The sequence below is a fragment of the Neolamprologus multifasciatus genome, chromosome 11, assembly GCF_963576455.1.
Source record: "Neolamprologus multifasciatus chromosome 11, fNeoMul1.2, whole genome shotgun sequence".
Classification (NCBI taxonomy): Eukaryota; Metazoa; Chordata; class Actinopteri; order Cichliformes; family Cichlidae; genus Neolamprologus; species Neolamprologus multifasciatus.
The window spans coordinates 34,844,866-34,862,991 of record NC_140449.1 but is presented as its reverse complement, the minus strand read 5'-3'; the positions used below and the strand labels follow the sequence as shown (position 1 = coordinate 34,862,991).

At 41.0% G+C, this 18,126-nt stretch overlaps 1 protein-coding gene across 1 annotated transcript; it reads right to left on the bottom strand.

Annotated features, from left to right (window-relative positions):
• Positions 1 to 9,208: 9,208 nt before the first annotated feature.
• On the bottom strand, positions 9,209 to 16,109 carry LOC146509147 (uncharacterized). Its single transcript, XM_085178363.1, has 5 exons — positions 15,850 to 16,109; positions 15,110 to 15,186; positions 11,796 to 11,954; positions 11,677 to 11,702; positions 9,209 to 11,380 (listed from the first exon to the last, which is right to left on the bottom strand). The coding sequence occupies exons 2-5, from the start codon at positions 15,165 to 15,167 to the stop codon at positions 11,312 to 11,314; spliced, it is 312 nt and encodes a 103-aa protein (XP_085034489.1). The 5' UTR covers positions 15,168 to 15,186; positions 15,850 to 16,109; the 3' UTR covers positions 9,209 to 11,311.
• Positions 16,110 to 18,126: the final 2,017 nt, after the last annotated feature.

The window sequence follows — 18,126 nt, the reverse complement described above, 5'->3', positions numbered from 1 at the left end:
GCTAGTGAAATGGAAAAAGAAAACCTGAGGTTAAAAAAATGTTGAACAGCATCCGCACCATTCTTCATGAACATAATGACTAGGGGTGCAACGATACACAAAATTCACGGTTCGATATTTTTTCGATACAAAAAAATGTTCATGCCTTTTTAATTTGTAATTTATTAAAATTATAAATATATATTTTAACTAGGGATGGGTACCGGTATCCGGTGCCATCATGGCACCGGTTCTGACATAAACGGTAGTAACCAGACCGAAAAGCAGCGCGCATTTCGGTGCTTTATTTCGGTGCTTTATTTCGGTGCTTTATTTCGGTGCTTTTTTTTCCTGAGCTGTGATACACTTTCTTCTTCCTTACATTTCTATTGGCGGTTGGCAAACAACTGAAAGGTGCATTACCGCCACCAACTGGTATGGAATGATACACTTTAGATTCTAGCCAATCATTTTACGTTTCGAGGATAGTAGGCGGGTCCAGGTACGTACGTTCTTTTAGAGCAGAGCTACAGATTAAAAATGCCCAAGGCGAAGCGGTCAAAAGTCTGGCTGTACTTCACAGCAAAAGATGCAAACTCAGCAGCTGCAACAAGTGCTTTAAGCTGATACTGTCAAAGGAGGTCACACTTTAAATCCGATGAACCTAGCCCTGCCAGTGTAGCAGAAATGATGATGGCAGCAGCAGCCGTTCTTCTCTGCGTGAGTAGCTTAATGTTGTTCGTGTGTAATTTACGTTGAGTAAGCTAACCGCGTTATTAAATTAATGTATGTAAGGTGAACTAGCAAACACCATCATAGCTACATGCGGCTGTCTTCTTGTTTGATGGCAGATACTCCCTTCACCCTGGCCAAAAAGGCTAAAATGACCAAAGAAAAAGAGGAAAACAGCTAAACATGAGAGGTTTTTGGACAAAGTTTGTGTTTTTTCCATTGTTTAAGCACTGCTTCCAGCCCAGAGTGATACCATATATGCCCTATAGCTGCAGAAAAGACTAACATTGTTATCTTTTTACAAAAAAACAGCTGAACATGAGAGGGTTTTGGACCAATTTTGTGTTTTCCATTCTTTAAGCACCGGTTTGAGCACCGTTTAAGCACCGGCACCGTTTCAAAAGTACCGGTTTGGCACCGGTATCGGATAAAACCTAAACGATACCCATCCCTAATTTTAACTCAAACGTACAGTTTTTAAATTTAATGTTGCTGAAACAACAAAGTAATAAATAATAAATCTATCTGATGGAGAAATCCCTCATCTTTGGAAAAGAGAGTTTATTACAGAGAAATGTCTCTTTCCAAAATAAAAGCTCTACTATACGCTTCTTCTGGGCTATATTCTCAGCAGCATATTAAACATATCAGGTCCCCATAAGGAGAATCATGTGCTAACGGCTGTCTAAATGACTCGGGTAAAGTTTGTAGCATGCCTGCTTGTTGTTTTTGTCTGCTTCCACTTGTCTTTGCACCAGGATGATGTCGGAGTAAATGTGCAGTCATATTCGTTGTGTTCCCACTAGTGCTGTCAGCGTTAATCTGAAATGACGTTAACACCACAACACGGCAAATCTCCGTTAACGTGCGTGGGGCTGGACGGCGTCAACGCGTTAACGAGCTAACTGCGCTAACACACTAGTTCCCACCCATGTAATTGAGCATTGGTGGCACATCCGACATACTGTTTTACTTTAGTCCATGACGCGCTTACCTTCAGGGTCATACGTCACATGAAAACCAAAATAGTTCCAAACGCCAGATCTGAATGAGGGTGGGGGAGGTTCAGTTTGCCATGTTGCAAACTGCAACCTGCAGCGGCAAAGCCAAACACAGGCGCCATCACGCGAAAGTGTCAGCAAGTATGTGTGCCGATGGTGTCAGCTGGTTAACCAGCCGGCCATCCCAAATGCACCTTTGTGCTATACTGCCGTTAATGGAGATCCCGTTTGAGTGCATTGGCATGGACTTCATCGAGCCATTTCAGTGGACTGTAGGGATGCACCGATACCCGATACCGGTATCGGGTATCAGCCTCGATACCACATTTTCTAAAGTAGTCGTACTCGTTAAAAGTCCCCCAATACCGGGGACCGATACCACGGTCTGAGACCTGTCTATGTTTGAGCGGCATGTAAGGGGTTAATCACAGGCGCCGAGTGCCCGCCTCCAGGCCCCGAGTGCCCGCCCCCAGGCCCCGAGTGCCCGCCCCCAGGCCCCGGCTGCAGTTAAGAGCTGGGAGAAGGCGAGGCGAGACAAGTCAGCCGTGTGGAACTATTTCAAAGTGAACGAAGACGCGAAAACAAAGGCGGACTGCAAATTGTGCTCAGCGAAATTGTCCAGAGGCTCTAAAGGTAGCGCATTTAACACAAGTGATTTAATCAAGCACCAAAATCCCAACACGACAACGAGTACAAAGAGTTTACCCACGCTTATTTACCCACGCTTATTAGCACAGAGGAGCATAGCTGATGCTACAGCAGTGGGACGGAAAATAGTTGGGCATTTTAAACACTCCGCCTCAGCCTACTCCCGCCTCGAGGACATTCAGGGACAGCTCAACCAGCCAATAAAGAGACTGCAGCAGGACGTACAGACGCGCTGGAACAGCACGTATTACATGCTCCAGTCCCTCATTGAGCAAAAGCGAGTGCTGGGCGTGTCCGAGCACGAACTCGCTGACTATCTCACCGCTCACCAATGGGCTCTTATGGAGACGACTGTTGCCATCCTCGCCCCCTTTGAGGAACTAACTAAAAAAGTGAGCAGCTACGACGCACTAGCCTCTGATGTCATCCCAGCTGTGACTGTGCTAGTGAGACTTCTAAACAGAGAAACAGACGAACAAATTTAAAATTAAATTTTGTTTTTTATAATTATTTATTCTGTAATATGTTGCATACAACATGCTTTTCATTTTAAATAAATGTTCTTAATTCCAAACTAGTCCCTTGTTTGTTTTTGTTAAATTATAGGACTAAAGCTGTTACCTGTAAATTGAAATCATGTTTTTATTAAGTACTCTGTATCGGTATCGGCGAGTACTGAAATGCAAGTACTCGTACTCGTACTCGTTTCCAAAAAAGTGGTATCGGTGCATCCCTAGTGGACTGCATTGCTTTTGTCACCCTTTTTAACTGAGTAATCTGTCATCTAAAGTCGAATAAAAACCAAATATCTGGAATCTGCTCTTGTTGGGTTCAGTCAGGATCGTAGTGGTAACTCAACTTAGAGAAGAAAAAACCTCCACTCAAAATGAGACACTGACAATGACTTAAAGGAAAAAAGTGATTTGAGTGTATTCACACATTTAAACTGTCCAAAACAACATCGACATGAACCCAAACCATTTGAATTATTGCAAACATGTAGTTCACCACAATAATTCGCAGCAGATTTCTACCACATAAAAACCCAGCCGTTATATTCTTCAAAGAATACATTAACTCAACACGTTAGAGGACTGAACCTTTCACAACAGCTTTTTGCATCTTTCTCCGTGCAGGCGGGTGCAGTGAAAGAAAGTTACCGTGAGCAGCTCTATGGACTATGAAGTGATATGGTCGCACAACCTCCTTAAAGAGGAGAGAAGCTGAACCTGCTTCTCTGGTGAGGATGGTTTAAGAAAGATAAGTTGGGGCCAGAGGTGCCAAATTGCATCTATTTTAACAAGATGACAAAGGGGAAGTGACTTTTTCACTTCCTCATCAGTTCAGTCTGTCGGCTTTTTACATGCAGACAGACTGAATATACTTCCAAGGAGGATTAGGGAAACATATTATTAATCATTTCGAGAATAAAGGCAAAATTTCAAGATTACAGTTGTTGTTTCAAGACCCTTCTATACCCTCTGAGTGAGTGAAATGGTTTCTTTAGCTGATAAACACAGTGTGTTGATGAGTATAAGGACGCTGAAAAAGCTGAGTCTGCTCAGACAGAAAAACACAATTCAGAAGAGGAGATGCACACAAAGGAAAAAAAAGAGGATGTGGTATATCATAATACAGTTGATACATTTGTTTCACTGACCCATCCTAACAAGGCATTTCATAGAGATTACAGCAAACGTAATGCGTTTCAACTTTAATTGTAAAATTTAAATTTTATTCTCAAAATGATCAAAAATAGTTTTTATTTTCTTAATGTAGCAATAATACTCCGGTGTAATCTCCAAAAGTGGATTCTGTTCATCTGGACGTTTTCAGTGGGAGAAACGTTTCGTCATCATCCAGGTGACTCTCTGCTGACTGCAGGTTTCCCCGACCTTATAAACAGTACTTTTTCTATATTTATATAACTATATTTCTGTATAGTTTTCATATTTATATTCTCTTCACAGCTTGTACACCCACTAGCCTGTACTAGTTATTGCATATTCATAACATACCTTCATACCGTGTACATTTTAACATACCCATAATAGACCCATATTTTGTACCCTCATACCTATAACAGACCCATTTCTGTAATATCATATTTACCGCACTATAAGATGCACATAAAATCCTTAAATCTTCACAAAAATCGACAGTGCGCCTTATGTATGAACTTTGGTTTGTGCTCACTGACCTCGAACTGATGTTATGTGCTACACGATGCGCAAAAATCTTTCAAAAAAAATTTTTAGTGCCACTTTTCGGAGCATTACGGTTACTGTTGCCATGAGCCTCGCGGAGTAATACGTACTGTGCTTCAACACAACATTACCGTGTTGTGTGTGTATAACGACTTCAAAATGGCACCCGCGAAGAGACACGCTTACGAAGCGGATTTTAAACTCCGAGCAATCAGTTATGCAGCAGAAAATGGAAATAGAGCAGCTGCGAGACAATTCGGCATTAATGAGTCGATGGTACGCAAGTGGAGGAAGCAAGAAGATGACCTAAAACAAGTAAGGAAGACCAAAAGGAGTTTCCGAGGGAACAAGGCGCGATGGCCGCAGTTAGAGGACAAAATTGAACAGTGGGTTATTGAACAGAGAACAGCAGGCAGAAGTGTCTCTAAAGTCTCTATTCGACTCAAGGCAACAGCGGCAGCACGTGACATGCAGATCAACAACTTTTGAGGGGGACATTCTTGGTGCTTAAGTTTTATGAAAATGCATAATCTCTCAATCCGCACAAGAACTACTGTCTCACAGCAACTGCCAAACGATTACAAAGAAAAGTTGGCCATTTTCCGCACGCACTGCCAGAATAAGATCACCGAAAGGCTGAGGGAAGTTTATGTCAAGAGACCGGATGGCTTTTTCCACAAATCTCCGTCTCCTTTGATCTACGACTCCATGCGCGCCCATCTCACCGAGGCTGTCCAAACCCAAGTGAAGCAAACTAATTCGGAGCTTACCGTCATTCCGGGTGGAGTAACCAAAGAACTCCAACCACTAGATATTGGTCGTTCAAAGTTAAATTACAAGCTGCGTGGAAGCATTGGATGACAGAAGGCGAACACACATTCACCAAGACAGGGAGGCAACGCCGAGCGAGTTACGCCGCTATCTGTCAATGGATCGTGGATGCTTGGGCTAAGGTATCAGTCTCAAGTGTCGTCCGAGCTTTCACGAAGGCTGGAATAATCACTGAACAGCTAAATAACCGCAACGAGACTGATTCAGATAATGATGAATGATGTTTAACTCATCTGATTGTTTTATTTTGCTGAATGCACTTTAAATGCCTTTTAATCTGGCGTGAGAGGGATCCGGGCATCGTTGATACCGAAATTGCCCAGCTGTTTACCGTAACTCGGACACGGAAGGTAAAGAATTTGATGGAATTGTGGAAGTTGAATGTACTGGCAAAAGTAAGTGTATTTTTCAATATTTAATGTGTTACAGCTTAACAGTGTTAAGAGTTAATGTGAATGAGCTTAATAAGGTCAAGTTATCTGACTGTTTTGTTTGTCTTAATGCGCCTTATAATACGGTACACCTTATGTATGAAAACAGACCCAGTCTTCAACAGTGCGCCTTATAGTGCGGAAAATATGGTATATCTATTTTATTGCTAAAGCACTTTCTGGATGAATGCAAACTGCATTTCGTTGCCTTGTAATTGTGACATGTGCAATAACAATAAAGTTGAATTCTATTCTATGCTATTTGCATAATGACTGAAACCAGCCCACTGAAGGAACAATGGGCTGGGAGGTCAGTTCCTTCATCATAATTATGCAAATTCTCATGACCATTGATCAACAACCTCTGATCAATGTCCATGAGTCCCATTCACAGAGAGTTGGGGAATGGCTGCAATCACAGCATGTAAGATGGCGAAAGATGGACCCTTAGGCCCCTCCTCGATTCAGAGATGGTCTTTCCCTTTTCATGTAAATGGCCTCCTTGGCTCCGCCCTCAAACCAGCGTTCCTCCCTGTCCAGGATGTTACATCCTCATCATTGAAAGAGTGTCCACTGGCCTGTAGGTGTGAATAGACTGCAGAGTCCTGGCCTGACAAGGTGGCTCTTCTGTGTTGTAGCCAGAGGTTGTTTGGTTTCCCCGATGTATAAATCCTCCTGCACTTAACAGCGTACACTAAGTTACTCTGTTTGTGTCGGGGGACCCGATCCTTGGGGTGGACCAGTTTTTGGCGCAGCGTGTTTTGGGGTTTGAAAACCACAGAGACCCGGTGTTTAGAAAAAATGCGTCTCAACTGCTCCGATACTCCTGACACATCACTACAGGTTTTCGCTTAGGCAGCGGTTGTCCTTCTCTCCTGGATCGGCTGGAGCTTTCTTTTGGCGCCTTCCCAGCTTTGACAGACGTCCAGCTGGGATAACCACATTTACTCAGGGCCTCTTGATGTGATGTTCTTCTGCCTCCCCGGCCGCTGTGTCAGTGGGGATGGTGCTTGCTCTGTGTTGTAGCGTCCTGATGACACCCAGTTTATGCTCCAGTGGATGATGAGAGTCAGACCTTTAAGTACTGATCCATATGCGTTGTTGATCAATGGTCATGAGAATTTGCATAATTAAGATTAAAGAACTGAGCTCCCAGCCCATTGTTCCTTCAGTGGGCTGGTTTCAGTCATTGTGCAAATGTAGTGTTTATAAGATTGAAACCTGCAGTCAGCTGAGACTGAAGAAGTCACCTGGATGATGACGAAACGTTTCTCCCACGAAACGCTACGTCCAGATGAACAGAATCAACTTTTGGAGATTTACTTATCTGGATGATTGAGATGCATCAAGACTCTGGTGTAATATACAGACTCATACATTTGATATGGTTTGATTTCCTTGTAATAAATTTGACCTTTTTGGCTGATTTCCAGCTTCAGGCTTTTACTGAAAAAAAGAAGAAGTAAAAGTCCATATTTAGCTTATAGCCATTTATGCAGCCTCTAAATTCATCACGCAGTTATGTGAAGACAACATAGACAATTATGCTCAAAAAACAAGCCAATAAAATAAAACCACCAAAAACTGTTGCACATTTGACAACTTTCACTTCTGCTTTCGTTGTGTCTGCAGGGAAATGAAAGTCGCCTGCTTAAAAGCCTCAAGATGGTAAAAGTCTTGCTGTGGCTTTGAAAGGCTTTGAAATCCCACTTTCATTTTGCTGATGAGTCTAATGCCTGAAGAACACACTGTACTAAAACATAGTAGAGCTGACTTCTACTTGTTCCTTATGGTCAATTATAGGCCAATCTCCAACCTTCCTTTCATATCAAACATGCTTGAAAGAGTAGTTGTCAAACAGCTAACTCATCATCTGCAGAGGAATGGTTTATTTGAAGAGTTTCAGTCAGGTTTCAGAGTTCATCACAGCACAGAAACAGCTTTAGTGAAGGTTACAAATGATCTTCTTATGGCCTCTGACAGTGGACTCATCTCTGTGCTTGTCCTGCTAGACCTCAGTGCAGCGTTCGATACTGTCGACCATAATATCCTATTAGAGCGATTAAAACATGCTGTAGGTATTACAGGTACTGCACTGCAGTGGTTTGTATCATATCTATCTAATAGACTCCAGTTTGTGCATGGCAGCATCATTAGAAGACATAGCATACATTTACACTGCTATGCAGATGACACCCAGCTCTATCTGTCCATGAAGCCAGATAACACACACCAATGAGTTAAACTGCAGGAATGTCTTAAAGACATAAAGCCTTAAACCTGGATGGCTGCTAACTTTCTGCTTCTTAATTCAGATCAAACTGAGGTTATTGTACTCGGCGCTGAAAAGCTTAGAAATATGGTATCTAAGCAGATTCTTACTCTGGATGGCATTACCTTGGCCTCCAGTAACACTGTGAGGAAACTTGGAGTCATTTTTGACCAGGACATGTCCTTCAACGCACATATTAAACAAATATGTAAGACTGCTTTCTTCCATTTGTGCAACATCTCTAAAGTTAGAAATATCCTGTCTCAGAGTGACGCTGAAAAACTAGTTCCCCTCCCTGAGCCTAGATCTGCTGTATCTGATGACTGGCAGGTCATAAGTCTTGATAGATCTTGTTCTTACCGTTCAGCTGACTCCTCAGGACTTGCCTGACCCTCTGCAGGTACTTGGTGGTTGCAGCTTTCCTAGCAGCCTGTTCATGGTTCCTATTTTCCTGTGGGATTCCCAGGTACTCGTAGGCATCCTCAGTGTCTGCAATGTTTCCTTCTGGTAGTGCAATCCCCTCGGTTCGGAGTACTCTTTTTTGGGCAGATTGACTGTTTGGATATTGATTATTTTTTCCCCCTGAATAATAAACTGCCTCTTTTATAAACTGCATTTTCTGTTTTCTTTGTTAATATTTAAATTTCTTTGATGATCTGAAACATTTAAGTTTGACAAACACACACACACACACACACACACACACACACACACACACACACACAAAAAAAAAATAGGGGGTTGGGGATGTAAAAGCTGCAGAGTTTACAGTGTCAGTACTTTATCAGTGTTTTATACCCACAAAACTAGATGTTTAGACACCATCTGTGCTCGAAATTCAAACTGATGTGAACATTGTTACGGCCCTAGCAGGGCCGCCTCCTGAAGTTGTCTGTGTGGGCGTGTCCGACCATCTCTCCTGCCTTAGCTGCCACCTTTCTTTTGTGCAGCTGACTCTCGTCAGTAATTAAAAGTATTTAAGCCCAGGTAAAGGTGAGCCCTGGGCCAGAGTGCCATTAGTGTGGTTGCAGCTAGTGAGCTGTGTGTTTGTGTGTTTGCAGCTGGTGAGCTATGTGTTTGTGTGGTTGCAGTTAGTGAGCTGCTCTCTTTTTGACTTACTTTTTACTTTATTGACCAACGCTTGAGTTGTGTTTGTTTCCTTAAATGGTGATAGCGGCTTGTCCGTCTCTTTTAGTTGAGCTACTTTAATAAAACTATTTAATTTAACCCTTTTGCCTCCTTGACTCCTTTTTCTGACCTGGACACTTTTTGTTACTTCCCCCCTCATTGCCTGGACCCTTTTAGGGGAACGTAACAACATCACAAACCCACAGATACAAAGTGGCACAGACATGATTCCAATCAAAGGAGGAGCACTTAGCCTCATGAATGCACTCATTTGACCTTTTACGTACAGTATGCTAAGATTTTGATTGTGATCCTGCCTCTGCAGAGTTTCTAAAAAAAACCTGTTGAGTTACATCATCCCTAAAAACTCCTACTGTACAGAAGCACCAGATAACTTGACAAAAACGTGAAGCAGGATAACAATAATGTGAACGCTTAAACATCATTCGGATTAATAACTATGTACACCTTTGTTTTCTTACTTGTGGAGTTCTGATGTCACTATTCAAGTCTTTCACGTTGCTGCGCTTTAAATGATTTATACAAATGCATCGAGGCATTTCAGAGGCAGATCCAATGATTAAAATTTTAATTATGATAAAGGAGCTTTTCTTTGCAAGCTCCTTTGACTTTAATTATGATAGTTTTGTATTGAAAGATGTATATTTTCCTTGTAAAGAAGTAAATATGGGTAATAAATAGCACTACCTAAAGAGAAGATTGCACAGATTGTAATGAATAAATCAAATATTTTAGTAAAGAGTTTCTGTGAAGGACCAAAGCTGATTAAAATCAGCTGCATGAAGTAATCATTAAATAGTCACAGCAAATATTTTTATCAGTGTGCGTTTTTATTCAAACATTCTTTTCTAACTAAATTTCTCATTTAGTTAAAAATCTAAAACACAAATATACGAAACTGAACCTGAGAAGAACTCAGCTTTCATAATAAGATGAAAGAAGTCGTGACCGTAGAAAGATGCACTAGTGACCTATCCGGTCGTTAAGTGATGACGTGACGAATCCTACTTCCGGGCCTAAAGTAGTCTGCGTTTAATATGCTTTTGTGTTGTTAACATGTTTAATGTTTTGTATTTTCTTCTATTTAATCTCAGAAAGCTCCTAAAACAGTCAGTGATCACTGTTGACCTCCCTCGGCTTTTATTACCACTAATCATTTATTTAAGCTCAGTTTTTAAACCTTAGGATGTAACTACAGCCCAGCCCATGCAGCAGTATATGAATGACTAAGCTCGTATTGTGGATGGATTATCTCAGTTGTTCTCCTGCTGAAGTTTGGTCCTTTTACAGCATCCTGCCATGCGATTACATTTGTTCCTGACCACCGAGAACACTCACGTTAACTTTTATCGAGTGGAAAAAAAGTTAGCTTGTTTATATTATGCTAACATAGCTGTGTCGCTAGCGGTCACGTAGCACATCATTATATAGCAGCTAGCCAAACTTCAGTAACCCTACAAACGTCACTGCTGTTTAGTTTTCTGTCTTCATTTATGTTGGAAGTGATAACAGAGCTGTACGTTTGAATTTGTTTCCAAAACCTCGCAGTCAGGACATGCTATATTGTATTTAGTATTTAAGCTAGCGAGCTAACTTCCTGCTAACTTCTAACTCCGTTAAATGTCATAAATTCCGTTTTCATGGATGCCTGGATGTTAAACTCAATTGTTACACCTGGTGGAGCAGAACGCTGATCATTTTATTAAAGATAAAAGACTTTAGACAGTTTTTCAACTCTCAGTAATGCCACAGTGATCGTTTGATATATGGACCTGCAGCGGAGTTTAGGCCCAGACACGGCTAGTGATGTCAGACTTAACGACCGGATAGAGGAACTGCAAACAATGATTCCATGAATCAAATGTTGTCAAAGAAGGTTTGTTGGTTTGGTTTTTTTTGTCTGCAGATATTTTATTACAGTTTTAGCCGATAAGTGGATGATGTTGGTTTTTGTTCCATTTTCGGTTCTGTGTCATTACAGCATAACGTGACATTATGTTGTGATGTAATTTTAACTAAAACGAATCATTGATGACCGTGTTATCGTCACCATGATCTTTGTCAATTCCACATCTGAAGGACAGCCAATCCCAGCAGGAACACGAGCTTCAGCTGACCAATCCCTGAGGCCTGAGAGAGTGAACGACACAGACACACATACATGCATGTTTATCCGGCACAAAAAAGGTGAAATGTTGTATGTTAGCAGCTTCTTTTGTGACTCATGATGCCATCATGTGTGATCAGGATTTGTTTTGCACACACTGACTTTGAAACTGTGGCTGTGTTAGAGTGACAGACAGTATGTGACGGAAAATACAGAAAAGCAGATTCAATAAATAAATATTTTCTTGTTTTAAGTTAAATACTATAAATCTGTCCTTTACTGACACATCTAAAAAACAAAAAAAAACAGGATTTCTCACCTTGTTCCTGAAATTGGACTCATCCTCTAAAAGACAGGAGAAAGCACAGATACTGGCATCAGTACCAAAGTACCAATAATAGACAAAGTGTCTGTGCTGTGTTAGTGCGCTGCTGTTACCTTTAAAAGAAGTGTGGACAAGGTCAGTGCTGAATTCGATATAGTCATGGCTGTTGTCAAGGTCCATCAAGTTGAAGTCACTATAGTCGGTCCAGTTGAAGTCACTATAGTCGGTCCAGTTAAACTCTGTGAGGTCATAATCTTCTTTTTCACTGTTTTCTGTGATAGAAATTCAGCAGAAACAAAATAAAAAGCACGTAAGCTGACAGAAGTTGGCTGACATACACATACACATCACTACGTACGACTCTGGATACTGTAGCTCCAGTGAAAACTCAGGTCTCTAATCAGAAGTACCTGACCCCGTGGTATAATTCTCAAACACGTACCCTAAAGCAGATGACTCGTAATCTGGAGAGGAAATGGCGTGTCACAAATTTAGAGGATCATCATTTAGCCTGGAGAAATAGTTTGTTGCTCTATAAGAAAGCCCTCCGCAAAGCCAGAACAGCTTACTACTCATCACTGATTGAAGAAAATAAGAACAACCCCAGGTTTCTCTTCAGCACTGTAGCCAGGCTGACAAAAAGTCAGAGCTCTTTTGAGCCAACCATCCCTTTAACGTTAACTAGTGATGACTTCATGAACTTCTTCACAAATAAAATTTTTATCATTAGAGAAAAAATTACTAATAATCATCCCACAGATGTAATATTATCTACAGCTACTCTTAGTACCATTGATGTTAAGTTAGACTCCTTTTCTCCAATCGATCTTTCTGAGTTAACTTCAATAATTACTTCCTCCAAACCATCAACGTGTCTTTTAGACCCCATTCCTACAAAACTGCTCAAAGAAGTCCTGCCATTGATTAATTCTTCGATCTTATATATGATCAACCTATCTCTAATAATCGGCTATGTACCACAGGCCTTCAAGGTGGCTGCAGTTAAACCTTTACTCAAAAAGTCATCTCTAGACCCAGCAGTCTTAGCTAATTATAGGCCAATCTCTGAGTTAAGAAACTTTCTGCTTCTTAACTCAGATAAAACTGAGGTCATTGTACTCGGCGCTGAAAAGCTTAGAAATATGGTATCTAACCAGATTCTTACTCTGGATGGCATTACCTTGGCCTCCAGTAACACTGTGAGGAACCTTGGAGTCATTTTTGACCAGGATATGTCCTTCAACGCACATATTAAACAAATATGTAAGACTGCGTTCTTCCATTTGCGCAACATCTCTAAAATTAGAAATATCCTGTCTCAGAGTGACGCTGAAAAACTAGTTCATGCATTTATTACTTCCAGGCTGGACTACTGCAATTCATTATTATCAGGATGTCCAAAAAACTCACTGAAAAGCCTTCAGCTAATCCAAAATGCTGCAGCAAGAGTACTGACAGGGACTAGAAAGAGAGAGCATATTTCTCCTGTTTTGGCTTCCCTTCATTGGCTTCCTGTTAAATCCAGAATTGAATTCAAAATCCTGCTCCTCACATACAAGGTCTTAAATAATCAGGATCTTATCTTAATGACCTTGTAGTACCATATCACCCTATTAGAGCACTTCGCTCCCGCTCTGCAGGCCTACTTGTTGTTCCTAGAGTATTTAAAAGTAGAATGGGAGGCAGAGCCTTCAGTTTTCAGGCCCCTCTTCTGTGGAACCAGCTTCCAGTTTGGATTCAGGAGACAGACACTATCTCTACTTTTAAGATTAGGCTTCAAACTTTCCTTTTTGCTAAAGCATATAGTTAGGGCTGGACCAGGTGACCCTGAATCCTCCCTTAGTTATGCTGCAATAGACGTAGGCTGCCGGGGGATTCCCATGATGCATTGAGTTTTTCCTTTCCAGTCACCTTTCTCACTCACTATGTATTAACAGACCTCTCTGTATTGAATCATATCTGTTATTAATCTCTGTCTCTCTTCCACAGCATGTCTTTATCCTGTCTTCCTTCTCTCACCCCAGCCAATCACAGCAGATGGCCCCGCCCCTCCCTGAGCCTGGTTCTGCCGGAGGTTTCTTCCTGTTAAAAGGGAGTTTTTCCTTCCCACTGTCGCCAAAGTGCTGCTCATAGGGGGTCATATGATTGTTGGGCTTTTCTCTGTATCTATGAAGCGCCTTGAGGCGACATTTGTTGTGATTTGGCGCTATATAAATAAAATTGAAATTGAATTGAATTGAATACACACCCTTTATAAAACAACCCAATTATAATTCATTCTGTATATGTAATAAATATTATTAAATATTGTATTACTCTGGGTTAATATTTTATTTAATTAGTATGAAGCTTTTTAACAGCTTTGGAAAATAAAGGTCATGTGAACAGTCTGAAGTCTGTGGATGTTTGGAGCTAATTGGTCAGAAAAAAAAAGGCTGTCAGTTTTGCTTTCGGTTTGAAGGCGAGGCCGTGACCTGCGTCACATCAGGACATCCCATTAATAACCAGCGAAATCCGCGAAGCAGCCAACTTTATTTTTTTCCAATTGTTATAGACGTGTTAAGACTGTTTAAGACAGGCATGAACATTTACACACTTTTCTCTCTTGTTTAAACTCTCAAAGTTCAAACCTTCGTAGAAACAAATAAGTCCAGTATTATAGAATCAAAGTCAGCCGCAGGAGGCTCTGACGCTGCAAAACGTTTCATCGACATTGTTGTGTTTGGTGGAGAAAACTTACAAACATACAGTGCAGTCACCACCCCAATATTAAGACTAAATTGACCCCAAAAAAAGAAAGAAATCACAAAACACAGAAGCAAACAATATAAACAATATCTTATATATAAAACAAATGAGTCATAATAAATATTACATAACACACAAAAAGCTAAACACTTAACTTATTTGGTTTGGGCAACATTTTGAGTAAAGTCCGTAATTACTGATCTGAAAAGCCAAACATCAGTGTGAATGTTACGTTTGCTGTTTTTTTCTTCCCCTTAAATCTCCCAGAGAACACCATTCATCTAAAATGAGAGTCACCACCCCAAACTTTTATTTAAGCGATCGAAGATTTATGTAAGTTTGACAAGCGGAACGCATTCTGTACTGCACAGGAGACACTTATTACAACGGTCCACAGCCAATCAGGACGCAGAACACAATGCAGGTTTTTAAAAAAACAGAAAAAAAAAAAAAGAACAAAAAACAGAAAAAAAAAAAAAATAGCCTAAACATGGAAAGTTGCACGCGCACAAAAAATAATAATAATAATAATAATCCGCGAGACCGCGTGACAGCGACGGATGACTGTGCAAACAAAGAACAAACACTTTTTTTTTAAAAATCTCCTATTCACAAAGACACATTTATAACATTTATATATAATTTATAACATCTGAGGCTCTGGTTGCAGTTCACTCACCACAGCAGACTAACACGCTCAGAGTCAGCCAGAGACAGGCGGACAGTAACGGGTTCATCCTGGACGAGAGACACAAACTGGCAGAGAGAGAGCGTGGGAATGAGATCTGAGTCCTCTGACACGTTAAACAAAAACTTTCTTTTCCCACGAAACGAGTTTATCTGTCATCAGCAAACCCGGACTCGTTAGGTGAGCCCAAAAAACACTTTCTAGATGCGACAGTTACATCAAACATAAGGTTCGGGGACCAGAATTGGACCCCAATCTGCCCGCTGCTTATGTGAAAAAGGCATCAATTTAAGTGTGTTTTCATGGGTCGTACAGCTTTTACTGAAGATGAAAATCTACCCAACAGGCGTTCATACTAGACTATTGTAAACAGACATACAAACAAGACATGCTGTGGAAGAGAGCCAATAAAAATGCTCCCAGAAGCAGCGTTGCACAAAGCTGCAGACGACAGAAGCAAACATCGACAGCTGCAGGACATGATTCCAGATGTTTCACATATTGTTTCAGACATTTGTTGTCCCGACTATCTCCCTCATGGTCACTCAACTCACACCAACGTCTGTGTTTCTGCAGTTCACACCAGCAGCTAACAGCAGACGAGGATAAAATGTATAAGAAAGGAATATAAGCAATGAATTAAATATTAATTAGAAAAAACTCTGCTTTAAAATCATTTTCTTTCTTTCTTTTCTTTTTTCTTTCAGCCAATGAGTGTAGAGTGTTCATACCTGCATATACGCTTGCTGACCTGTGTTAGCAGAGAAAGTAGCGTAAGTAGATGCACTGTCACTGTGCATAGAGGGTTTGGTGGTTTTCACACGTATCTTGACTTTAAGTGGAGAGAGGAAATGTGGTTGCTAAACTGTTGCTATGTGCAAGACCAGCACGACGTGTGTACAAGAAACACAGAGACGTCTGCATGTTTGTTCAGTTACCAGCTCGTATTTCTGTGAATGCACAGATTTATTTCTCCTTCAGATTTTTAATTTTCCATTTAAGTTAGTAAAACTTCACTCGAATAATAAAGAGCCACTACATTTAAGAAACAAATCTGGAGCAGGTCCTGAACTTCAGCTCCTGTTCACCGTGAACTCGTCTGTGACGGCTGAGCCGACTAGATTTGAATTTATTTATCTGAGAGCAAAACTAAAAAACTGCAGCTTTCTGTTTCTGATACTGTCAAAACGAAAACGTTGTCTGACTTTCTGTGTTGGTTTATCTGCTCGTGAGTCAAAGTGACTCTTTAAAGTGTGTGAAAGATGACCTCATGAACAGGAAGGCGGACGGCTCCTTTTCTTGTAACACTCTTACATCAAAGGTGAGATGTGCAGCTTCTTCGAACTTGTTGAAGTGTCTGCCACATGCTGCACAAACACTTGCTGTGAAGAAGAGATGTGCACGGTTTGTTGGCTCTGCCCCTGACTCCTGTGAAAAACCCCAACCTGCTCACTATTTACAGCATCAGTCACCAGCCGGGACCGGGGGTCAGTGATGCTGTAGGACACGTTACAGAGATTTGTCACTTTCACATATTTATATACTCTCAAAGTCTGCTGATCTCAGTGAGCCGCAGAGATTCAAAGATTTTCAGATTAGAGCAAAAGACGGCTGATGACCCTCCCATCACCAAAGCAGACTGTTGTCTTAGTTTGATGTGTAAGGATCAACTACTCACTGCATTTTGTGCTGTTGAAATTTGAGCTTATTACATATTAACCTTTTATGGGCACAAGCCAGAGTTCCCTTAGAGCCAGCAAACCTGGATAAATGTGGAGGGCTGAGTCAGGAAGTGCATGAAATCAAGGATGCAGATAATCAAGGACCAGGTTGATGAGGCCCACGGTGCCGACGACGGCGTCCGGCGTTGTTGGCCAACAGGATATAAGTGGAAACGCTGCTGCTGTCTGAAGAAAACACAGGATGAGCAGAGGGGAAAAACATTATGTACAGAGAGGATTCCCACTCTGCTCATCCGGATACGACCATTATTATTATTATTATTATATTATGTGCACATACTTACAGCTAATGAGGCTGTAGACAGCCTGTTTGTACTTTGTGCGTCTTAATAAACTTTAATAAGTGATAAATTCCACCTGCTCCCTTTCAGACTTAAAACATTTATTTACACCATCACAAACGTGTGACACCAACCTCATGTTTTGTATTTTATTTCAATAAAGAGAACATTTCAGAAGAATTGAACATTTATTGAGAAAGAGAAATTTATTTTAATGAATCTATTTGGTGACTAGACTCCGATGACTGCTGGTGGCCCATCAGAGTCAGACGCTGGTGGTGGTGAAGGTGAACCCTGAGGCTTGGACGGAGCTCGAGTGACTCAGCGGGGTGAGGAGCGGAGGCTGATTGGCTCAAAGGAGGCGAGCATAAAGATGATTGGACTACACTAAGCAGTGTTGAGAGTGATACAGGATCTATTGCTTTAAAAACTGCTTTTATTAAAATGAAACTTAAATTTAAAAAAATGGGGAAGCTTGACTTCCTCTGGCCTCCAGGAGGAAACCCCGCTGCGGTTAACCGAGGAGCAGAGATGTGAAAGAAGAAGCTGAAAGTTGCAGATGCATAACAGGAAGTGAGTTCAGAAATCATCAAATGATAGCTCGTCCTTGGCTCCGCCCACCAATCAATTCCAGGCGTGAAGAATCACCAACCCCAGCAGGAGTACCAGGTTCAGCTGGCCAATCCCTGAGCCCTGAGAGAAGTCACATGGTTCACAGAAAACAGCTACTTGGATATGTTTGACATTTATGAACTTTATTATTTTTATCCAGACTAAAATTTAAACGTATCAGCTCAGAACCTTTAAAGCTGTGGAATTAACATAATCAACAATAAGTAATCAGTGCTCACTATCAACATGTATTTGAATTAATATTTAAAATGTTAAAAGGAGCAACTTCTCTTAAAGTTTTAATAATGTTGACAAACATTCATTTTAAGGATGATTTATGTTTAATAAAGGTTTTATTGCTTTTTGTGTGAAA

Excerpts from the sequence above, each read along its gene's own strand:
- LOC146509147 (XM_085178363.1), bottom strand. The coding sequence starts at position 15,167 with ATGAACCCGTTACTGTCCGCCTGTCTCTGGCTGACTCTGAGCGTGTTA. Across the intron at positions 11,955-15,109 it reads GAGCGTGTTAGTCTGCTGTG|AAAACAGTGAAAAAGAAGAT; the intron begins GTGAGTGAACTG and ends TTTCTATCACAG. Across the intron at positions 11,703-11,795 it reads TGTCCACACTTCTTTTAAAG|AGGATGAGTCCAATTTCAGG; the intron begins GTAACAGCAGCG and ends CCTGTCTTTTAG.